This window comes from Triticum dicoccoides, chromosome 4A (genome assembly GCF_002162155.2).
Source record: "Triticum dicoccoides isolate Atlit2015 ecotype Zavitan chromosome 4A, WEW_v2.0, whole genome shotgun sequence".
NCBI classification, from domain to species: Eukaryota; Viridiplantae; Streptophyta; class Magnoliopsida; order Poales; family Poaceae; genus Triticum; species Triticum dicoccoides.
Window position 1 is genome coordinate 687,519,174 of NC_041386.1, and position 25,309 is coordinate 687,544,482.

The window sequence follows — 25,309 nt, forward strand, 5'->3', positions numbered from 1 at the left end:
CGCCACTGCATACCGTGCCTTGATCATGGAAACTCATCCGTAGCTTTCACATTCGGGACATCGTGTCCTGGAGCATTGCTGCCATTGGCCTCAGACTTTGAGGTTGGCATCACGGGGAGAAGGATCAAGCGTTGGGGATACGTTGAGCTGGGGCGCTGGAACGTTTTGTCGAGAATCCGCTCAGCCACACTCGCCGTCTGCGGTGACGAAGCGAACTCAGGGCGTGAGCTTCCACGGGAAGCGCCGCCACCGCTAGATTCAGAGTGGCGGTGAAGAGTCCCGACTAATGGATCTGGGACGAGTGGTTCCCATGTCGGAGCTGCAATATCCTCCAGGGAACTACGAGCCGTATCTAGGAGGGATCTATCCTCCTTGTCCGAGCAAGCGGCAAGCTCCAAGTCGATGGACCCATATCGATCATACTCAGACCCGCCGCTGAAGCCGACCATGGTGGAGCTGAGGGGAGGGGAGACGACAAAGAGGAGTGGGAACTGAACTGGAGTGGAGCGGAGTGGTCAAGAGCGAGGGCTAGGGTTTGGTCCGAGATAGGGTATATGTGGGCCGTACTGAGTCATACTTGGCCAGCCTGGGCCGGTCCGACATGGCGGACACGCCCGGGCAGACAACCTATACGTATGAGCTGGCTTTAGGGGGTCCGATAATGTCCCGACGGGCGGCTGTCCGACTAGACGTTTATGGGAAAGTAGGTCTGATTGTAGATGCTCTAAAGGAGATTGTTGAAAATCTATGGGTACCACCAACTATCTTTTTCTTTACTCATTTTATTCATCAATCAACAAACAGTTCACACTAATCAGGCCGATTAACAACAATATCTTACTCACAGCAGCCACCGGCGGCTTATTTAGGATTGATTGACACCACGGTCCACGGCCCATGCACCAAGTCCACAGAAAACCCCATAGCCGCCCCCCCTCTCTACCCTACCCCACCCCAACGAGCCCCCCAAAACGCACCTGCAAATCTATACATAACCCCTCGGCCATCCCCCCCCTAACCCCGTCCCTCCCCACCCCACCCCACCCACCTCGCCATCTCCGCCGCACACCACCATGGCAGCGCACTCCGTCGCCGCCGCGCACGCCACCATCGCGGCCCGCGCGGGCGCCGCCCCCTCCTCCCCGGCCGCGGCCCCGGCCGAGCGCCTGGGCTTCCGCCTCAGCTCGCTCGCCGGCCGCGCCCTCCGCTCGCCGCTCCCGGCGCGCCGGGGCTCCCCCGCCGCCGCCGCCTCCCCCTCCCGCAGGACCGGCAGCCAGCGCGTGCGCGCCTCCGCGGCCGTCGAGACCGTCGAGGCGGCCGCCACGGGCGAGCTGCTCGACAAGTCGGTCAACGCGATCCGGTTCCTGGCCATCGACGCCGTCGAGAAGGCCGTGTCCGGCCACCCCGGCCTGCCCATGGGCTGCGCGCCCATGGGCCACATCCTCTACGACGAGGTCATGCGCTACAACCCCAAGAACCCCTACTGGTTCAACCGCGACCGCTTCGTCCTCTCCGCCGGCCACGGCTGCATGCTCCAGTACGCCCTCCTCCACCTCGCCGGCTATGACGCCGTCAAGGTAACCCTCTCCCCGCCCCCCGCTTCGCCTCGCCGCCGCCCGCGCTGTCCGCGTCTGTTGTTTTTCTCTCCCTTTCCTGCCCTGTCATCTGTGCCGCCGATTTCGGTTGGTTGGGGCGGCGAAATCGGGAGTAGGTTTGTGCAAAGTTGGATCTTTGTTAGGTGAAACAGTCGAAAGGCCAGATCCTGACTGCTATTTTTCTTGGGCCGATCCTTTCCTAGTAGAAATCGCCGTACCTTTGTCCACTTGTCAGCGATCTGTTTAGTTAAATTCAACGCTACTGTCAAAAATTTGTTGGAAACTCAGATTGTGCACCTTGGATTCATCACTCATGTTTACTACTTAGTGTCTAAAACCTGGAGTTATCTTCTTAGGTGTTCAAAACATGGCTGATTTACCTCTTATGGCGCCACTGATCTTGTTGTAACCGTGTCCCCTGTTCTGCTGCAGGAAGAGGACCTGAAGCAGTTCAGGCAGTGGGGAAGCTCCACCCCGGGACACCCCGAGAACTTCGAGACTCCCGGAGTTGAAGTCACCACTGGTCTGTTCATCTCAGCTGGGCTGAGCTCACAGTAACTCCAACCTGCCATGATGTAGTTTGAGACTAATTTGGACTTTTGATTGGCTTATGCAGGTCCTCTTGGACAGGGTATCGCGAATGCCGTCGGGTTGGCGCTTGCTGAGAAGCACCTGGCTGCTCGTTTCAACAAGCCCGACAGTGAAATCGTTGACCATTACACGTAATACTCTGACCTTGTTGTCTTCCGTTTAGTTTGAGTGGTGCGGTGCGTTAACCTGGTATGCAAATTTCGTACAGGTACTGTATTGTGGGAGATGGGTGCAACATGGAGGGTATCTTGACTGAAGCTTGCTCGTTGGCTGGGCATTGGGGTCTTGGCAAGCTAATTGTTTTCTACGACGACAACCACATCTCCATTGACGGAGATACCGAGATTGCTTTTACAGAGGATGTGAGTGGCCGCTTTGAGGCTCTTGGGTGGCACACACTCTGGGTTAAGAATGGCAACGATGGTTATGACGAGATCCGTAAAGCCATTCAGGAAGCAAAATCAGTTACCGACAAGCCCACAATGATCAAGGTTACTTTCTTTTATTATCTGATGAAGAATCATCTCTATTTTGTTGTTGTTGTACAGTTCATCGTATTTAGCCAAGATTTTGGTCTTTTTAGGTGACCACCACAATCGGTTTTGGATCTCCCAACAAGGCCAACTCATACGCTGTGCACGGAGCTGCATTGGGCACCAGCGAGGTCGAAGCGACCAGGGCAAACCTTGGATGGCCATATGAGCCATTCTTTGTGCCCGAGGATGTCAAGAGGTTTGTTTATTGTGTGTGTTTGTTATCTGAATGAGGATGGTGAACCTGCTTGGTGTCCACCTTATAATTTCTTTTTGCCTGGACTGTTGTGCAGCCACTGGAGCCGCCATATTCCCCAAGGTGCCGCTCTTGAGGCTGACTGGGATGCTAAGTTTGCACAGTACGAGCAGAAGTACCCAGAAGATGCCGCCACCTTGAAAAGCATCATCACAGGAGAGTTGCCCGCTGGCTGGGCCGATGCTCTTCCTGTAAGTGATTTGCCATATTTACTTGTGAAACTTTAGCTGATATGTAGACAATGAGATCACTAATGATAGATTGTTTGATTTGTCCAGCAATACACTACAGAGAGCCCAGCAGACGCCACCAGGAATCTCTCCCAGCAATGCTTGAATGCACTTGCTAAAGTTGTGCCTGGTCTTATTGGAGGCAGTGCTGATCTTGCGTCCTCCAACATGACATTGCTCAAGATGTTTGGCGACTTCCAGAAGGATACCCCTGAGGAGCGCAATGTCCGCTTTGGAGTCAGGGAGCATGGAATGGGTGCCATTTGCAACGGCATTGCGCTGCACACCCCAGGGCTCATTCCATACTGTGCAACTTTCTTTGTTTTCACTGACTACATGAGAGGTGCCATGAGGATCTCAGCCTTGTCTGAAGCTGGAGTTATCTATGTCATGACCCATGACTCTATTGGTCTGGGTGAAGATGGCCCGACCCATCAACCCATTGAGCACTTGGTGAGCTTCCGCGCAATGCCGAACATGCTGATGTTCCGTCCTGCTGATGGCAAGGAGACTGCTGGGGCATACAAGGTGGCTGTCCTCAACAGGAAGAGGCCATCTATTCTGGCTCTCTCCAGGCAAAAGCTTCCTCATCTGCCTGGTACCTCAATTGAGGGCGTTGCCAAGGGTGGATACACCATCTCCGACAACTCGACCGGAAACAAGCCTGACTACATCATAATGAGCACTGGTTCTGAGGTAGAGATTGCTGTGAAGGCTGCCGAAGAGTTGACGAAGGAGGGGAAGACCGTCCGTGTTGTGTCATTTGTTTGCTGGGAACTCTTCGACGAGCAGTCAGATGAGTACAAGGAGAGCGTGCTCCCTGAGGCCGTCACCGCAAGGATCAGCATTGAGGCTGGCTCTACCCTCGGATGGCAAAAGTATGTCGGATCCAAGGGCAAGACCATCGGCATCGACAAGTTCGGCGCCAGCGCTCCTGCCCCGAAGATCTACAAGGAGTACGGCATCACCGCGGAGAACGTCATCGCCGCAGCCAAGAGCCTGTAAGATCAGCACACTCGTCGAGGTTCTGTCATCGTTGATGCCAAAGAACAAACACCACACTTGTCAAGGTCTCGTGCCCAGAAGCTTTGGAATAACGGAGGGAGAGGAGGATATGCCTGCGTCGGAGCGCGAGTGGTATTTTTAGGCCTGTAATAAACAATGCCTTTTCCATTTGCGTTGTCTTACATTCGATATATATCGCCCCCCTTAGATGAATTCGCGGAGGGGGCGAGCCTGATCAAACTGGGGACTGGTTTTTTGTATTTGTTTACATTGAACTGATGGTCGTGCTTGCGATGCTTCTCTTCTTTCTCCCCCCGAGATCGTCGTCTCCATGGGTGGTTCACGCTTTGATGCGCCCTTTTAGCCCTTGTAGTCTGCTCATCTTCCCCTTCCCACATACAAACGGTTTGATGCATAGTATCATCAGTTCAATAAAAGTAGAGTGTTTGCCATGGGCTCATTGTGTTCCTTTTAACTCGTCTACAACTATTTTCCCAACTGCCATGTGAAAAACCTGTGAAGTGCCTTGTTCTCCAACCATTCTTACACGGTGCCATATCGAATATGAAATGTGGCTGTTACTAATCCAAGCCTGTCATATGAAGCATCTTATCACCCAACGTATGTGGAAGGCACGAAGGTGATCTCTTGATCCCTTTGTGTGGTTGGCTCCCCTGCACTATGAGCCAGTGAAGCCAGAGGGCCGTCCGGTACGGCTAAGCCGTGCTCTGAGGCTTCACAGGCTCTTGTGGCTAGAGAAACGGAAGCAAGATAAGCTATCCACATCTTCATCCCCTTCCAAGTGCTCCCAGCCTCAGGCCCAGATGCGCGTGTCCCGGGCCGGAAAGCGACCCGAGAACTTGAGGCGAAGCCCGCGCTCGCTTCCCGCTGCTGCTGGACCGCAAAGGTCTCTTCCCGTCCAGAGAAGTTGCTGCACAGGTACATGGGGCAAGATGTCGTGAACAAGATAGTCGTATCGCATGATATTCCCGCCGTGAAATAATTCCCGGTGCCTTCCAAGCCTATGCAACTGGTTGCTGTAAAATAGTTCCCCGCGCATTTCAAGCCTACGTGAAACTGATAATAGATAGATTGTTTGCTTTGTTACTCTTTGTATGTGTTAGGACAACCGCCTTTCGTCGTTGCTGGGATTTGGAAGTGAGAGGCACGGGTGAGGCCGATATTTAGAGATGTCTTTGTTTCAGTATGGATGGATGTCTTATTAAAAGCAAATCACTCTTCTAGTTAAACATGTTAGAACTTGCACAAAACAGACCCAATATTTTCCTCAACAGAAGATAATGCTCACATGATCGTACCTGAACTTGGAAATGTTATTTTCTGGAAAAGATTACAAGGAGGTACCTAATCATGGAAAACTAGTTTGCTGTTCCAGCATTAGACATTAGACATTTTTTTTTGCGAAATAGGCATTTGACTTATATATGGAGATTAAACATATAAATACATGATCTAGTACAACCTATTAGTAATTAGGTTTGCACTGCAAAATCCACCTATTTATGCTACTTTGAACAAGGGGAAATACAAGGACTTCTCTATAAGTTCAGAGTTATTTTATTTTTTGGATGTGGGAGTCTCGGGTCAGACAGTGATCGGGCAACAGGTTGCGGCGCCTGCAATTGTCTCCCGTGGCTCAGGACTGCAATAGTCTCTTTCCATATATCCAGCCCATTGCCACATTGACAGAAGCGAGAGGATGTACAAGATAAATTGATCCCAAAACATGGTCACCTAACCATAAAATAACTCTCGGTGCCTATCAAGCCTATGCAAATTGTATAGATGCAACACACGTTTTCTACTCTCTGGATGTAGAGACGATATCCGCTCATTGTTGTTAGGAATTGCAACTAATTAAGAGGTTCGACAGAGACCGATATTTATGAGTTGAGAAGTTGTTCACACATGAAGGTGCACTCCCGACCCACCGCATTGCGCCGCTTGTGTGCGCTTTTACTATTTTAGCACGTGCGGTGCTCTTCAATAGTTAGCTTTTGATTTGCTATCTTTTCCTTTGTGCGGTGTAAAACCATATATTTGTCGTGTCATAGGCATTCATTAGTTGCATGCCTCCTAACTCATAATTTTCACAACGAGATTGCTTCACTTACGGTTATTTTTTTTTGAAACGAGGCAAAGATTTCCCATTTTCATTGGTTAAGAAGAGAGTTGCCTGGTTAATTAGAGGAAAACCAGGCGAAAACCTACACAACTCGCTGAGCACGCACAGAAGATAAAACCACACAAGCCACTACGAAGGAAACATTGACGAGGTTGCACCTTGGCGTCATCGTCACCACTTCTCCTCGAGTAAGAGCCTCCGACTTCGCCGCAAGCATCAAACGACAAAGCACACATTGTAGAGGCAGAAGCGGCCACGTGAAGATTCTGCCAAATGAAGAACACACTCATCTGCAACAGGGTAGCATCAGATATGAGAATAGACAAGCAATGAAGCACTATGCAAGGTTGGCACCGTGAAGGATCATCGAGAAGGGCCATCCACCACTTGTCATGGTTGCCGCAGGGACCCATCATGCAACTTCAACTCCACCGCAGCAAACAGACCACGATGGGCAAGCGGACACGCTACACATCCGACTACCATAGCCTCACTACAGCCCCATCGTCGCACACCCACATGGTTGTTGCCACTGACAACCACTTTGCAAGCCACGGGTCTTTCCAGCTAGATCCAACTCCAGTACACTGCCCCCAAGAGGGAACATGACATTAAGATGCTGCATCGTCCTGGTACAAGAATCTTAGACCTAGGGTTTCTCCCGAAGCAACGAGGGCAGGGCGACGAGAACAACAACGATGGCACCTCGATGCAGGAAGCGACGCCCGCAGGTGCCACCGTCGTCGGCACGGGATGCACCGAGCATAGCTTTTGCTGGCATCCACACCCATGGTCGGATGGCCATGTACACCACCACCCACGCCATCCAGCTCACTGCAGGTCTAGCGGCTCAGGGGCCCGCCATTGTCAGATTCGGAATTCTATATCGGGAACGACGATGTGTGCGGCTTAGGTAGGAAGTGACCGGCGATCCTGGTTTTGTAGGAGATGAGGCGAAACTTTCTTCCTATCCAAGCGAATTGCCACGTCAACACAACGGAGAAGATCTGAAAAATATCATAGTGGAGCAAAGGGGCTTCCTCATCATAAAATAGTTTCAGATGCCTTCTTAGATACAACACACACACACACACACACACACACACACACACACACACACACGCACACACTTTACACTCTGGATATATGGACTATGTCCATTCACCGCTGTGTGATGATTTTGTAACTGAGAGGCAAGGGAGAGACCGATATTTATCGGTTAGAAATTGGCCCACTGCATTGCATTGCTTGCATGCGCTACTCCTGTTTTAACACATGGGGGTACACTTCTCTATCAGTTTTAATTAGCTATCTTTACATTTATGTGTGGTAAAACCTTATGTTTTCCATGTCACACGTTCTTATCGTTTGCATGCCTCCCAAGCATATCCTGGTTCAACTGAAGAATGAGACCAAACACTAGACTCTTAGTGTGATAACTAATCCTATATACTTAAGAAGTTCATCCCCACTATCTCAATTATCTTGACATGCACCCAATCCACCTCATCACACATGCCCCACACATGTCACCTCTTATTTTTCTTCACATTCAATCATCTCACCTCACTGCATGTGCCACATCAGCAACCCGTCCCCCCAATAAATGGCTCCATTTCCAGCAAACAACCGAAGAGCCAAGGTTTAGAGTGCACTTTTTGAACGAGGCCAGTAGTTTCGTACATGACATAGTCCTGGTATTAGCCCATCTATCTAATTACAGCGAGTAGGTCGCTCGGTACATCTTCCCTGGTGCGAGTCTCATCGCTGCTGCTCTCTCTTCCGCCTGACGCGGCAACGATCCAGAAGCTTTCCACTCATGACCATGGAACGACAGCACAAACGCACAAGAAACGGTAGCGTTCATCGCTATCATTACCTGGCCTTATTACCCTGCAGAATATATGATTGGGGCAGCTCTTCTTGATGTCAACTCCCCATCTTCTTTATGAAAATTAATCCTCCACGGTTCCACCGATTGAACCCCCTCTCCCTCTTCACCTTCTTCCCCATATCTCTCCCTGATTTAGTGAGTCGGCCGGACAGTTCAAGAAGGTGCCTTGAAGGAGTAGGTCAGAAGGATTCCAAGTGACCGATTATTTCAACAACCCGTGTTCGATCTATCAGTCGCCTTCTCCATGTAGCGGGGAGGGGATTGAAGGTTGGGATTTAGTTTACGACCCTAACAAAAACATACAGATTTGTTCATTCTTTTGGCAGGAGATCTCTGCTTGGGTCATCCTTGGGGGAAATCATGGATGGTTAAAGATGCAACTGAGCAACCGCCCGAAGGCAAATTAAGAGTAGGACAACAATCTAAACAGAGCCAATGGTAAGGCGCCAATTGAACAGGTTCCATGAATTTACCATATATATACTGGTTTAATTTCTTCTTCCGTCCAGAGTTACATCATTGGGCCACCTTGCTGAACCCTTCTGTTTATAAGGTTCAGAATTGATCATCACAACATATTCTAATCCCTCGACCAATTCTTTGCTGCTGTCGAGAACCTCCTCAGGTGCATGCAACTCAACAAAGGTTAGGTGTTGCCTGGAATATTCAGTTTTCTAGTATGATATCTATTGATTTAATCATTTGACCACTCTTTTATAACTTTGTTGCAGTTAGTAATAACAAGTCCATCATTTTATGTACCTTCATAATTTGCAATTTTGGAACAGGAGTTCAATTAATTTATGATATGTATTTGATCTTACGGATTCTCAGCTATCTATATAGCACCGACAAAATAATGTTTTGTTTCTCTTTTTGGAAGGTATGATATATGATATCTTCATGACCTTTGTCTAGCAATATAAAGGCTTAAAATTCCGTATCCAATAAAGATCGCACTGCACTCCTCTATCCTTTACCTCGGCATTCCTGTCAGGGAGGTAAATGTGTTCCCAAACTCATTACTTCTCTTAATTTCTAAATTTTTGATCCCATTTTACTTTATTGAGTCTTATGGTATTTTGATTATTGGTCAAATTTCTATTTGATCTTAAACCACTATCCATCAGAGATTTAGAACGATCACTGCCACCGTTCAATATCAGTGCATTTACTGATTTTGTTGGGAGAAGCTTTGATATGTACTTCTTTAATAATTCACATGTCCTCTGTGCAGATCTCTAAAGTTTTTTTCCGAGCACTGAATCTCTACTGTCACACTAACAAGTGTCTTATTACTGCAATCTATGGTTATATTCGTCTTACATTTTACTATGGTCATCCCTCTTTTGTATCAGCTAGATTTCTACCCTATATTTCCTAATAGTAACATACAAGTGTTAAACATGGTGTGCACAGTTTGCCAAACATGGTGTATTTTTTGTTAGGTTCAAGTGGTCTTTTTGGCCAGTAAAAATATTTTAAGATCTATCACAAACAACCGGTTCCAATCTTGCTTAAACTGATTACAATGTTCATATTTGTATTTTTAAATTTAGCCAGATTTTCCCACATGCCGTGTTGTATTTGTGCTTACCGACCACATCTGTTTATACCGTTGAAACATTGTAATGGGACTTTGCTGAATTATTGTGTTACTACAGCCGTTTCCATGGTCTGGCAAGCCTCCTGTAATTTGCAGGATTGAAAAAGTATAGAATATATTTTTAGTAAGATAGTTATATATCTTATACCTTTTGCAATCGTGTTTTGTGTCACCGAAAATTCATTTTAGTTTTATACCTTATCTTTGCTCTAAGAATTTACATCATGAATCTTTACAATATTACACTCAAATGTCCCGCAACAATGCGCGGGGTATCATCTAGTACAATGAAAAATGCTTACCTTTTTAAATTTTTGTTTTGTAATGGAGCACATATATGACATTAAGACACTTGTTTTAGACTCATTAAGACATCGCTAAATCATTGGTCACCGTAGCATGGCGTCCATAGATGGCTGGCGTGCGCACACACACACAAACGCGAGCATGAGCAGGTTTATTTCAATCACGAGGATAAAAAGACGACTTGAGCTAGAATATAACTAGTCGAGTGGACAAACATCAACTGCTTGAACTTTAATCCCAAGGGCGCATAATCCATGTTAGCAGAAAGCATTGTTTGCTTCAGCGTCATGGATTCTATGGTAAAACTATTCGTGCAATGTCCATTTGATCAGCAAGCATGATGGCACGATGGAGCTCATAAGCTTCAACTTGCAGTGCGGCTTCAAGACCTCAACATTACTTGCTGTGGCACAAATAAAAACATGATACATGTATTGGCCGATAGCTACTCAAGCTCCAACTCCCAACTCTCACTAAAAACACCGTCCAAGATAATCACAAATGAGCACTAACCGCTCGATTTCGATCGAACAGTTGAAAAAATCTGTCTGACTCAATTTTTTTTCCAGGCAACATATGTATCCTACCCCATATAATGTGTAGGGGTGGCTTACATATGTTAACGGAAGTAGCTTGTTGCTTCACTTGGTGAAATAAAAACAAATTAAACTCTGTTAATGTTGAGCCGGAGGGCCGTCCAGAGACCTAGTTGACGCTGGAGGGCAAATTGGCTAGCCAACCTTATTTTTATTTCTATTTTCGTTGTTTTTAGGAGCTATATTTTAGAAAACCTATCAATAATCTAAAAAATATGTATTTTAGTAAATTTTTCAGTATGTGTTTTATATAAAAGTTCACCACATATTAAAAATATAACCAGTGTGTCTTGCAAAAATGTTCATCGTATAAATAAAAATGTTCATCTTATAATTTTAAAAGTCATCACATATTAGAATTATTTTTATGTATATAAAGGATGTTCAACTTGCATTTGGAAAAGGCTCATTATATAACAAAAAATCAGTCTCAATTTTTTAAAAAATCCACGATACTTTGGAGAAAAAGCATATATACTATAAACAAGAAAATGTGCAAAAAAAGGAAAAACGAAAATCTGAAAAGAGAAAAAGACAAAAAGCAAAAAGAGAAAAATGAAGCAGGACAGCTTTTACATGGGCTGGGCTGTCTGGAGGAGTCTTCAGCGAACTCTCGACTAGATGTCTCATGTGGGCATCATATATTATTCACCATCCATCCTGTACGGCAAATCCGAGAGCTCTTATTCGACGCGTTCGGTGCCATGGAAGCCAACTGGCACTCACTGCAGCACCTAGTTGGCCGGCCCACGAACATGCAGCAAACAGTATTATAGCGCGACAAAACCACGCAAAAAGTGCTTGTATGAGGCCGACGTTTTGCTGAACCCAGGAGTGATTTTTTTTTCACAAATAGTACTAAACTTAAAAAAAATTGAACTTTTTTTGGAAAAAGATAACTGAATGTGTGATGTCCGTGCCAAATTTCAGAGCATTTGGATGACCGAGTAGCTCTCAACAAAAGAGACATATTTGGGGTATGTGAAAAAGTTTACTGTTTGTGCACTCTTTGGACTAGATTTTATTTTTCTGAGAGGTAGTCACGTGTCCAAATGCTTTGAAATTTGGCACGCACCTCACGCAGTACAACATCTTCTGTGCATTTTTTTAGATTTTTTAGTATTTATTTTGAATTTACTGTCCACTAGGTGCAGATGAGTCCGGGCTTAGAATTGGATATTCACTCTATGAGAAATCGAATTCGCGCCGCTACATCACCGGAATTGTTTCGCTAACCACTAGAGCTTTTGAATGCTAGTGTTGATAGCAACGCGACTTGTTTAAGAATCATTGTAGCATATTTGAAAACAACTTGGAGAAGTTTTTTTATGAAAAAAAGATCATCAAATTTTGAAAGAAGTTGAGGAATTTTTAAAACTGTTCACGAATTTGACAAATATATTCATTAATTTCGGCCAAAGTTCATCAATTTTGTAAAAAACTCATCGAATTTTAAAAAAGTCATGGAATTTGAAACAAAAGTTCATCAAATTTAGCAAAATATCATCGATTTTGAAAGAAGTTCATTGATTTTAAAAAATCATCGATTTTACAAAAAGTTCATCGCAATTGGATTTTTTTCATGATTTGAAGAAAAGTACATAGAACTTCAGTAAAAATCGTCTATTTTGAAAAAAAAATGAGCATTTAAGAAAAAAAAGATAAAAGGAACATGAAAAAGGAAAAAGTTTCACGAGCTGAAGAGAATAAAAGGGAAAAAGGAAGTAAGTTGTCACAAGTAATCGAGATGCCCTAGTTGTTACCCATTGTGCGCAGGCTTATTTTTTTGGTTTAAAGGAAAATGAAAAAGGTTAAATGGGCCTGCTCAGCGTGTAGGGGGGTTGGGGGCATGTACAATATGCCTATAACGAATAAGAAATGCCATCCTGGTCAGCACTTGCTGCGTTAATTAGCGGACGTAGCGCTCGAACGGCATCTTCATTGGCCGGCCCAACGACACGGGCGATCAGCTATCGCTTGTCAAGAGCATACGCCCGATCACTTCTTCGTGGTTCGACTAAAATAAAACTTCTACATGGTTGACCTAGGAGACAAGTTGACATGTTCATTGACATTAAAAAAGGGTTCATCTTTTTGGAGAAAATCATGGATTTTGAAAAATGTTCGCAGACTTGCAAAATGTTTACAAATAAAAAACATTAACTAAAAAAAATCACGAATTTGAAAAAAGTTCTCAGATTTTAGATACTTTTCAAGGATTTGATAAAATTTCAACGATTTTGAAAAACAGTTCATCAATTATGAAAAAGGTCATTGATTTTGAAAAACTTCATCAATTGTAGAAAAATGTGCATCAATTTTAAGAAAATACATTGATTTTCAATTTTTTTGTCAATTTTGAGAAATCAATTTGGAAAAATTACAATCATTTTCAATAATGTTCATTGATTTAAAAAAACTGCATTGATGTTTAAATAAGTTTATTGATATTGAAAAAATGTTCACGAATTTCTTTTTTTATCTATTTCGTTAAAAAACCCAAAATTGGAAACAAGTTTTGCATCTAGCAAAAGAAAAGCAAACAGTAAAAGAAACATTAATAAGAAAAGAAACGAAAAAGAAAAGAAAAACAAAACATACCCGGTCAGAAAAAAACAAGACAGTACAGAAAAAGGAAAAACCATTCTAATAAACGAGAAAAAAGGAACAACAAAAAGGAAAGGGAAAAAAGAAAAAATTAAAAAATTAAAAAGGGAAAAGAATGGAAGAAAGAAGAAAAATAAGGAAAACGGAGGTAAGTAATCACATAAAACGAGGGTGGCTGGTCGGTTATCGCTGCATACTCTGAACCAGGATGTCGCTAGTGGGAATTTCACCACGCTTACAGTTTTTTGTGGGTTAAAGTCAGAAATAAAAAGATAAATGGGCTGGCCTAGCTCGTAGGTGGAGGAGTGCACCCGTTTGCAAAATGACGTATAACGGGCATCTGAAGCTCAAATAGGAAATGCTGATTATGATTGCTTCTTGATAGATCAACAATGGACGCGTTTGATTGCCCGCGTACAGCCTAACCACACCCGCATGGGAAGAATTTGACTCGTTTGGTTGTCTCCATTTGACTGTTTGGTGGCCTGCATCCTGCCTAGGCCATGCTCACAGCAGAGCAAGATGGGCTGGCACATTTCGTCTGTGTTAGTTGTTCAGTTTTCGGTCACTGTTGTTTTTTCCTTGTGTGTTTTTTCTTTTTCAGTTTTTATTCTCAGATTTGGTTATTGTTTTTATTTCTTTGTAATTTTTTTTATAAATTTATAACTATAATATAAACTGAAAATTAGTACATACTACCTCCGTCTGGGTTTATTGGGCCTCTAAGCCAAAGCAGCGAAACCAAGAGACATTTGATTTATTTCGCAGTAACTGCATGCCGTCCCTCGAAACACGGCGAGCAGCTCGGCTTCTCACGCTGCTCTCTTTCCCATGCCTGCATGCACCAATCAATTCCCAATCCCAGCTCACGCTTGCATGCATGCATGCCTAGTGCAATTAGCGTGGCAATAAAGCTCCTGCTTTTTAGATGTTCCAGGGCTGTTTTCTAGACGGGGCCCTTATAAATCCGGACTATACTATGTGGCTTACGGGCCCAATAAATCCGAACGGAAGGAGTATTATTTTTTAATATATGATGAACATTTTTTCAAGTACATATAGCATCTAATTCATCCCTCTCTTAGGAGCAAAAGAAACAAGAGTGATGCCGCAAAGAAGGCGTCTGCAGCTGCTTGATGGAGGGCCATCAGTCTCTTGGATTGTCCTTAAGGCCCGGCTTGTCTCTGTGGATTTGGTGGTGTTCGTGGTCTTCGGACGAGGTTCTCTCGTTGGGGGGTTTCTTTGCGATGTAGGAGGGTGTGGGTTGGTGATCGTTGCGTGTTGGGTATGGTTGTGTTGCGTGTTGGGTATGGTTGTTGGGTTGATCATGCGCTTATGGGTTGCATGCTCTGTCAGTTGACCGCATGTGGTTGATTTGTATCGAGTTTCGCCCAGTTTACCGTTAATTAACTAGGCAACTCTTTTCTTCTTAATTAATCGATGAGGCAAATCTTTTGCCTCCGTCTTGGAAAAAAAATTCATCCCTCTTCCCCGAATCTCAAGGGTGGAGCCCTCCTCCTACCAATCTGATCTCTGTCCGTAAGCTTATATCCGTAAAAAAATTCCTGTATGTATAGATTGCTCTTCTCACAAAGATTGCAATAATAGAAAGCAGCAAGCTTGAATGTTGAATTGTTCACTGTATATAGTACTATCGTACCATATGAGCAAAGACTAGTATTGAAACTACATTCCAGATATCTCCTAATCTATTTTTTAAAACAAGGCAAATATTTTATATTTTCATCGATTAAGAAGAAGAGAGTTGCCCAGTTAATTAAAAGGAAAGCAGGCGAAAACCTGCACAACTTGCTGATCACACACAAAAGATAAGACCACACTCACTTCTATGAAGGAAACATTGACGAGGCTACACCTTGGCGTCATCGTCATCACTTCTCCTCGTGCAAGAGCCTCCGACTTCCCTGCAAGCATCAAACAACAGAGCACACATCATAGAGGCAGAAGCGGCCACACGAAGATCCTGCCAAATGAACAACACACTCGTTTGCAACAGGGCAACATCGAATATGAGAACAGATAAGCAATAAAGCACTATTCAAGGCTGGCGTCGTGAAGGATCATCGAGAAGGGCCATCCACCACTTGTCATCGTTGGCATAGGGACCCATCGTTCAACTTCGACTCCACGTAGCAAACGGATCACGATGGGCCAACGGACACGCCGGAGACCCCACTACCACAACCTCACTGCAGCCCCATCGCCGCGCACCCACATAGCACTACCACATGAGCCACCGACGACCACTATGCAAGCTACGGGTCTCTCCAGCTAGATCCAACTCTAGGACAATGCCCCCAAGAGGGAACACGACATCAAGATGTTGTCATGGTCCTAGTCCGAGAATCTCGGACCTAGGGTTTCCCCCGAAGCAACGAGGGCAGCGTGACGAGAACAACAATGACGACACCTTCATGAAGGAAGTGACGCCCACAGGTGCCACCATTATCGGCCTGGGTTGTATCGAGCATAACTTTTACCGGTCGTCTCACCACCCACACCCATGGTCGGATGGCCACGTACAACACGACCCATGCCATCGAGCTCACCGCAAGGCAAGCTTGTCGCATACCCATTGGCTCAGGGGGCCGCCATCATTAGACACGGAGTTCTATATCGGGAACGGTGATGTGTGCGCCCTAGGTTAGAAAGTGACCGACAATCCTAGTTCTGTAGGACACGCGGCAAAACTTTCTTCCTATCCGGGGCAATTGCCATTTGAACACAATGGAGAAGATCTTGAAAATACCATAGTCGATCAAAGGGGCTTCCTCTTAGTAAAATAGCTCTTAATGCCTCTCAAGACTAAGCAACTTGTATAGATACAACAGACACATTTTACTCTCTGAATATATGGACTATCTCCATTCACCGTTGCGTGATGATTTTGGAACTAAGAGGCAAGGGAATTCAATATTTATCAGTTAGAAATTGGCCCCACAGCATTGCATTGCTTGCATGCGCTACTCCTAGTTTAGCACATGGGGCCGGGTATTCACATTTATGTGTGGTAAAACTTTATATTTTCCATGTCACACGCTTCTTACCGTTTGCATGCCTCCGAAGCATATCCTGATTCAATAGAAAAATGAGATCAAACACTCTAGAGTCTTAGTGTAACAATGAATACAATGAAAATATTTAGCTTTTTAAATATTTGTTCCGTAATGGGGCACCTATATGCCCTTAAGACACATTTTTTCTAGACCCATTAAGACACAGGTAAATCATTGGTCACCAAACGGGCTACACAATCTTATAGGACCATTAACCCAATCTGGTATCATGGCGTCCATAGATGTTTGGCGCGCGCGCGCGCGCACACACACACGCGCGCGCGCGCGCGCGCAAAGACGCGAGCGTGAGCAGGTTCATTGCAATCATAAGGACAAAAAGATGATTTGAGCTACAATATAAGTAGTCGAGTGGAAAGCTTCAACCGCTTGAACTTTAATCCCAAGGGCACATAATCCATGTTAGCAGAAAGCATTGCGTTCTTCAGCGTCATCCATTCTATGATATTACTATTTCGTGCAATGTACGTTTGATCAGGAAGCATGATGGGATAATGGAGCTCCTCAATTTCAACTTGTAGTGTGGCTTCAAGACATCAACATTACTTGTTGCGGCCAAATAATGCCACCATACGTGTATTGGCCGATAGCTTCCCAAGCCCCAAACTCTCAATATTTCACTAGAAGCACCGTCCAAGATAAACATAGATGAGCACTAACCGTGATTTTGAAAGTATAGATCATGTATATATCCTGTGTGATTTTGAAAACACAGGATATATACATTGATCGAACAGTTGAAAATCGCGTCTGAATCATTTTTTCCGGTGCAACATACGTATCATGCCCCATATAATGCGTAGGGGTGGCTTACATATGTTAAAAGAATTAGCATGTTGCTTCACTTGGTGAAATAAAAGAAAATTAAGCTATGTTAATGTTGAAGTCGGAGGGACGTCCGGAGACCTCCTAGCTAATGCCAAAGGGCAAATTGGCTAGCCAACCTTATTTTTTTATTTTGTTGTTATTTTTTAGGAGCTAGATTTTTAAAAAAACTATTAAAATAGAAAAATATATTTTAGGAAACTGTTCAACACGTGTTTCTTCTTTATAAAAGTTCAGTTATTAAAAAAGTCATCATATTTGAAAAAATGTTCATCGTATAACTAAAAAATTTCATCTTATAATTTCAAAATTTTATCATATATTAGAATTTTCTAATGTATACAGAAATGTTCATTGTATATGAAAAAAATATTCATATGTATTTGGAAAACTCTCACCATATACTAAAAAAATGCAGTGTCTATTCTAAAAAAACAATTCAGGATATATTGGAGAAAAGCATATATTGCAAAAACTATAAGAAAAGAGTATTTGCAAAATAAGAAGAAAAACTAAAGTATGGAAAGAGAAAAAGTCAAAAGGAAAAAGGAAAAAATTGAAGCAGGACAGTTGTTATGTGGGCCGGGCCATCTGGACGAGTCTTCAGCAAGTCTCGACCATATGTAGGACTAGAAGATGTAGCGGGCTTCACTACGCTGTTTCTCACCATGATGATCCCCCCAGAGGCATGTTTCATTTGGAACGCTAACAACCATGCCCAGTATGAAGTACTCCCTCCGTCCCAAAATACTTGTCGGAGAAATAAATGTATCTAGATGTATTTTAGTTCTAGATACATTCGTTTTTATCCATTTATCCGACAAGTATTTTCGGACGGAGGGAGTATAAACATGTCGTAAGTGCATTAGACAATTCTGGATAGGGAGTACAGGTCTACTTACCACATTGCAAGCTGAAGCTTTGCCTCAAATATAGATCATGTATATATCCTGTGTGATTGACATTACACCGTTTAGATTTAGCTGGACTCTAGCTACTATTGTCTTAGCTGAAGTTTCAAAGGCATATCCTCAGGAATTGTTCATCCTTCAATGTTTTTCATCACTTCCCCCCAGATCAATAGTGAAAAGAGCGGCTGTACTGCCACTGCAAAGACAGACTCCACCAAAACATCAGACAAAAGCTAAACTCTATCATTACGAACCCATCTATTGGTGTCAAAAAAAGCTTTGCTTTGTTAGTTCGAGTTCATTTACTTCAATCAGTTGACCTTTTTGAAGCCCTCATAAATTACAACCAACAGTTGATGGCCCTCTTTCTAAAAAAATGTTTCTGAAGCTCTCCACAAAACACAGGTGGTTCCATCTCGAAAAACTTTTGTTGATATCCAGCGTTATGCCATGAGGACTGAACCTCCCAGCTACCGTCATCCAAGATTCAGATAACATAACCCACACAACCATGGTCCACTCCACTTCAAGTCATATCATATACGTACATGGAAGAATCACCATCTTTGTATAGACTGCTTGATGCTTAATTAAATGAATACAGTTGAACAAAAAACAAGTGCCGATTGGATATTGCAGAGACGCTATAGCTTGCCATGATTAGCTACCAAACACATGAAGACGTAATAGCCACTGAATTGTTCTACGGAAGACGGACCTTCTGATTCTTGGCCGTACGCCCGCACCCGGTTGTTGCTAGCAGCGGATCTAGGGCCGTCGAGTGCGCTCGAGCTTATCCCCACTCCGCATGATGAACTCCTTCCTTACCGGGGTCGACCCACGAGTCACCAGCCACCATTCAGTTGCTCGTCACGCCCCTACCAGTGGAAGAGCAGGCACCAGCGCCGACTACTCCATCAGGGTGGACGTACCGAGCGGGCTTTTCGGCCCGCTCGTGGCCCGCTCGGTCTTGGCCCGCTCGGTCCTGGCCCGGTAAAGAAATCAGCCGGTCCGGGCCGTCAAATTAGGCCCGAGAAAACGTCGGTCCGGTCCGGGCTTTGACCGGTCCGCTCGGTCGGACCGAGAAAAGGCACAGCCCAACGCACGCAGTCGCACTCTGTTCGTTCGGTCGCTCAATCCCGACGCCGCCTCCGCATCCCATCCCGGCGCCGCCGCGCCGCCGCTGCCCACCATACAGCTGCAGGAGGGAGGGAGCGCCGCCTCCGCCGACCGCCGACCCGCCGTTGCCGTAGTTGACCACCTGCACCTCCTCCACTTTCCGCCATCTTGTCTCTCCCCTTAGTCTCGTCGACCAACACCTCCTCGTCTGCACCTGCACGCGGGGAAAGGAGTAGTGGAGGAGTAGAGGAGGGAGCGCTGCACCTGCCCGTCGTCGTCGACTGTCGCCATCTCCCCCGCCGTGGACGCTATGGAGATGAAGGAGCAGCTGCAGCAGGTCTCGCGTACAATACAGTTTCGACAGATATAGCCGTAAGTTGTTAGAATTCAGTTTCATCAGACAATAAAGTTTTCTTCAGTTTCGTCAGTTTCGTCAGACAATACAGTTTCGTCAGTTGGAGCCGTAAACTGATCATTTTGCATGACGATCTCCTCCTCTGTCCTCTGTTTGCTTCATTTGCTTTCCAGAATCAAAATGTGCCTACACAGCAGCTAAACACAACAAAAACAAACTCCCAGGCAACATAACCAGCCGGTCCATTCGGTCCTCTCGGGCCTAACCGAGCTGACGCTCACACGGTCCGGTCCAGAAAAAACGGCTCGCTGGCCATCTCGGTCCGGTCCGGTCCGGACCGGCCACGGCCGGTCCAAAGCAAGGCTCGGTCAGGGACTGGACCGGCCCGGACCGCGTCCACCCTGACTACTCCACAAGCCCACATGGCAGTTCAAGCACAAGCTCCTCCCTTGATCACCACTCTACACACTCTCATTCCCCACTTCTCAACCCGACGGCATCATTTCCGAGTGCTCGCGGACACTCCTTCCTGCAGGTTCACGCCACCTCCCGCGCCTCCCTCTCCCACTGACCACCTCAGTTATTCTCCCTCCACCTTCCCCTCCGTACGTCCCTCCTTTCTCCAGCCAAATCGGGGCCAATTGAAAATTTGCCCCAGCTTTGTTGATGTGTGTCTCACTGGTGAGGAAGTGGTAGGCAATCAAGTAGCTGCGGGACATGCCGCAAAACTCTCTTCCCATCTGGGCCAATTGCCACATCAATACACGGGAGAAGATCTGGAAGAAACAAGTCGGACCAAGCTACTTCCTCGCGGTAAAATAATTCCGGATATCTCTCAAGCCTACACAACTCGTCTAGATACAACACATGCATTTTACTCTCTGGATATATGGACGGTCTCAATTAACCACTGCTAGAGGATTTTGGAACTGAGAAGCATGGGGGCCCCGATATTTATCGGTTAGAAATTGGTGACGTGAAGGTGGCGGCTCACTGACCCACCGCATTGAATTCCTTGCACTTGCGCTACTCTCGTTTTAGCACATGGGGCTACACTTCTCTGCCAGCTTCGATTTGCTATCTTCACATTTATGTTTGGCAAAACCTTATACTCCCAAGCATATCTTGATTCAATTGAAAAAACGAGACCAAACACTCTAGACTCTCATTGTAACAAGGAATACAATGAGAAATGCTTACCTTTTTAAATATTTGTGCTGTAATGAAGTACATATATTCCATTAAGATAGAATTGTTTTAGACTCATTAAAACACGGCTAAATCATTGGTCACCAGACGGGCTACACAATCTTGTAGGACCATCAAACCAATCTGGTAGCATGGCGTCCCTAGATGGCACACACACGCAAAGACACGAGAGTGAGCAGGTTCATTGCAATCGCGAGGACAAAATTATGTTTTGAGCTACAATATAACTAGTCGAGTGGAAAAACTTTAATGTATTGAACTTTAATCCCGAGGACGCATAATCCATCATAGCAGAAAGCATTTTGTGGTTCACACCGTCATGCATTCTATGGCATAGCTATTTCGTGCAATGCCCATTTTGATCAGCAAGCATGATGGCACGATAGAGCTCTTGAACTTCAACTTGCAGTGCAGCTTTGAGACATCAAAATTACTTGTTGTGCCACAAATAATGTCACAATGCGTGTATTGGCCGATAGCTTCCCAAGACCCAACTCTTAGTCTCTCACTAAAAGCACCGTCCAATATAAAAGACCCAACTCTTAGCTTCACAATGCGTGTATTGCCACAAATAATGTCACAGTGCGTCAACTAGGGTTGGCTTCGTTGAAGCCAGGGAAAATTTGCCATTTGATCACAGCAAGATCACAAACTTTCTGTAAAGATTTACACTTTGTACGGGAAGTGCCACATATATGCATCCATTTAGCAGGAAGTTTTGCATACGTAGTCATCATCATATCAAACCACACTACACCAAAAATTAGATGTATTCACAGCGCCATTTCCATTTGGCAGCTATCAAACACCTTCTGGCAGAAATGGAGATATGAAGCTCCACTCAACAATTGAGCTACCTGGACCCCTAAACCCCCTCACACACTCTAACCACACTTAGTTACACCCACTGGACAAGCTTTGACTGGACAAAGCACCCAGGACCTTCTAGAAGCCATGGTGACCACAGTCATGGCTAGTCAAGGACGCGCTCTGGATGCGGAAGAGCCTCTGCGTCATGCATGGCCGAGACCCTCCTTCCTCGGCTTGTCCACTAGCTCCAGAGGACCACCGTGAGTCCAGGACCCCCTCCCGTACCAACTCCGGTCGCCGGAAACCTTCAGGACTCTTCTTCTTCTTCTTCTTCTTCTTCTCCAGAGGACCACCGTGAGTCCAGGACCCCCTCCAGGACTCTTCTTCTTCTCCTCCTCCTCCTCCTCCTCCTCCTCCTCTCAGTAGCATGCCAGGTTTATAATGTTGTAGTTATACTTGCCGTCGCAAGTGTTTATTAAGTTGTTGCATGTATCACATTGGTGGACGGACTTTAGTTTAGTAAGTGATCACGTTGAGGACAAGCTTTAGCTTATCATGGTTGCACTGGTTATATATGTTGCTATTTCAAGCTTTACATGTGGATTACTGTCTTATGTTAGTAGATAAGAGTTGGTAGAAGTAATTACTAAGTTGTTGATATTTGTTGGTGTGAGAGCAATCTCATGCTTGAGTAACTTGAAGTGTGCCTTTGGTGTGACCGCGAGATACTTTTGACTTGAGAGTACATTCAATGTACTCATGGCCTTTAACATGGTCATGTAAAAAGCTATTAAGAAGACTAACTTGAGACGAAACTAGGCAAGAGAGCACCTGGTCAGATCCCTGTGGAATGGAGCCGCCCTAGGACCTTGCCGCTACCATTGTAGAAGTTTCCGTTGTAGTCATGTCATCCATTGCAGTGGGAATCATCGTCGGTAGATGGGCAGGCGCCGACGTGTCGTTCGTTCAATGCTACATCCCTCTTAATACCACAGACTAGCCAAGTAACTTACGCATCTTAGTTTCACATTTTCCATTGAGAACTCACGCATCTTAGTTTCACATTTTCGTTCATCAACGCGGGAAAATAGTCAATTAACTTTTGAGCATATACCAATAATCGGCCCTAACTATGAGGATCGCGGATAAATTAATACCACAGACTAGCCAAGTAAGACGGACATTCTATGATAAAATTTCATCCACGCAAGGTGGAAAAACACATCATTACTGGCTGAGCATTTTCTGACCAGCAAGTATAAATTACTTTAGACGGTCGTGATAGGCTCATCCCTCTGAGCTTGCCTGTCAATGTTGAACCTTATCAGTGATGTATGTCCAGTAGTGATGAGGGGTTAGTGGTATTTCGTTCTGTAGTAGCGTTTGCTTTGCTTTTTGCTCTTCGGTTTTCTAGTCGTTTTTTTCCAAAAAAAACAACCGTAGAATTTTTAGAGGGGTCTACATAACAAACCTATTTTAAAAATACAAGCAATGTTTTAAAAGGTTTTGGTGTTTATTTGAAAAAATTACACCGTACAATGGAAAAAGGTTTGCTGCTTATAAAAAAATGTTCATCTATTTTACAAAAATGTTCTATTTGTACTTGAAAAAAATGTTCATCATGTGTTAAAAAATATGTCACAATCTTCACTGTATATTATAGTCATAAATTTATATAATCTTTTGCAAAAAGAAAACCAAATCTGAAAATAAAAAACTAAAAACACAAGGAAAAAACAGCAGCATCCAGCGACGAAGTGTGCCGGCCCATCTTGCTCTGCTGTGAGCATGGCCTGGGGTAGGATGCAGGAAAGCAAACAGTGAATGAATGCAAGCATCCAAATGGGCCAAATACTTTCCATGCGGGTCCGGTTGAGCTGTATGCGGGCAATCAAACGCGTCCATTGTTGATCCATTGAGGAGCAATCATAGTCGGCATTTCCTATTTGAGCATCAGATGCCCGTTATGCGGTCATTTTTTAAAAACACACACACACACACACACACACACACACACATGCCCGCTAGGACAGCCTATTTATCTTTTTTTTTTCTGCTTTTAACATGAGAAAACTTTGAGCGTGGTGGAATTCGTACCAGCGACTCCTTTTCTTCCTTTCTTTTCCCTGTTTTTTAATTCTCCTTTTTGTTGTTTCTTTTTATCGTTTTTTAGAACTGTTTTGTTCACTTTTTTTTTATTTTTATTACTTTATTTTTCGTTTTCCCTTGTTCCTTTTTCTCGTTTTTTGAACGGTTTTGTTTGGTTTCTATTTTTATTTTCTTTTTCTTTCTGTTTTTTTTTGTTTTTCTTTTGCTACATGCGCAATTTTTTTTCCAATTTTCCATTTTATAAAGAAATAGATGAATTTGTTTTTCAAATTCATGAACTTGTTTCCAATATCAATGAACTTTTTCAAAACCGATGAACATTTTTCAAAATGGATGAACTTTTTTCAAAATTGATGAATTTTCTTCAAAATTGATGATCTTTAAAAAAAATTGATTTACTTTCTTAAAATTGAGGCCATTTTCTAAAATCTATGAAACTATTGTTAAATCATTGAACTTTTTCATAATATATGAACTGTTTTTCAAAATCAGTAAACTTTTCTCATATCCTTGAAAACATATATAATCTGAGAACTTTTCAAATTTGCGATTTTTTTCAATTAATGGTTTTTTAATTTGTGAACATTTTGCAAATCCACGAGAAAGTTGATTTTTTTTTCAATGTCACGGTAAAAGGTCAAACATGTCAACTTGTCACCCAGGTTAACCATGAAGAAGTTTGTTTTTAGTCGAACCACGAAGAGGCGATCGAGCGTATGCTCTTGGCGAGGGACTGCTGGTCGCTCGTGTCATTGGGTCAGCCAATGAAAGGTGGTGTGCGAGCGCTGCGTCCGCTAACTAGCGCAGCAAGTGCTGACTAGGATGGCATTTCGTGTTTGGTGCCTATGGCACCCGTTATAGGCACAATGGTCAATTTGTCGCTCATGTCAACCATGAAAAAGCGTTTTTTAGTCGAACCACCAAGAAGCAATTGGGTGTATGCTGTTGTCGAGCGACAACTGATCTCTCGTGTCATTGGGCCGGCCCATGATCCATGAAAGGTGGCGTGCGAGTGCTACATCTGCTAACTACCTCAGCAAGCGCTGAATAGGATGGCATTTCTCATTTGGCGCTTGTGGCCGGTTTCGTCGAGTTCGCCGAGGTAGCCGCCGGTTTTGTTTTAAAAACCGTTCGGTTTTATTTTGAAAACCTAGTTTCGTTTTTTAGATTAGATCTTTTTTTTCGGTTTAGTTAAATAGCGGACGTTCGTCCGTACGTTCGTTTTAACGAATGGTGTTCACCACATTAGCCGCAGACAGCGAACGTTCGTTCGTTAGCATGTTCATCAGTTTTTTTCTAGGGTTTTTCCGTGATTATTTTCGATCACGATTTCTGCCCTGATCTTCGTTTTAGTTATATTTTCGCTTGTTTATCGGAATCAGGCGATTCAAGCGCCTAGATCTTCGTCTCGAAGCCCTCTGTCTATTTAGCCAACTTGAACAAGATTTTGATACTGTAAAATTTGACTTTAGTCAAGTTTAATAATCGGATCTTGTTTCTTTTATAGTTTG

At 44.3% G+C, this 25,309-nt stretch overlaps 1 protein-coding gene across 1 annotated transcript; it reads left to right on the forward strand.

Moving 5' to 3' along the window:
• The first annotated feature begins 1,058 nt into the window (after positions 1 to 1,058).
• On the forward strand, positions 1,059 to 4,662 carry LOC119287938 (transketolase, chloroplastic-like). Its single transcript, XM_037567553.1, has 7 exons — positions 1,059 to 1,577; positions 2,028 to 2,118; positions 2,212 to 2,317; positions 2,395 to 2,677; positions 2,770 to 2,918; positions 3,013 to 3,166; positions 3,254 to 4,662. The coding sequence occupies exons 1-7, from the start codon at positions 1,074 to 1,076 to the stop codon at positions 4,208 to 4,210; spliced, it is 2,244 nt and encodes a 747-aa protein (XP_037423450.1). The 5' UTR covers positions 1,059 to 1,073; the 3' UTR covers positions 4,211 to 4,662.
• Positions 4,663 to 25,309: the final 20,647 nt, after the last annotated feature.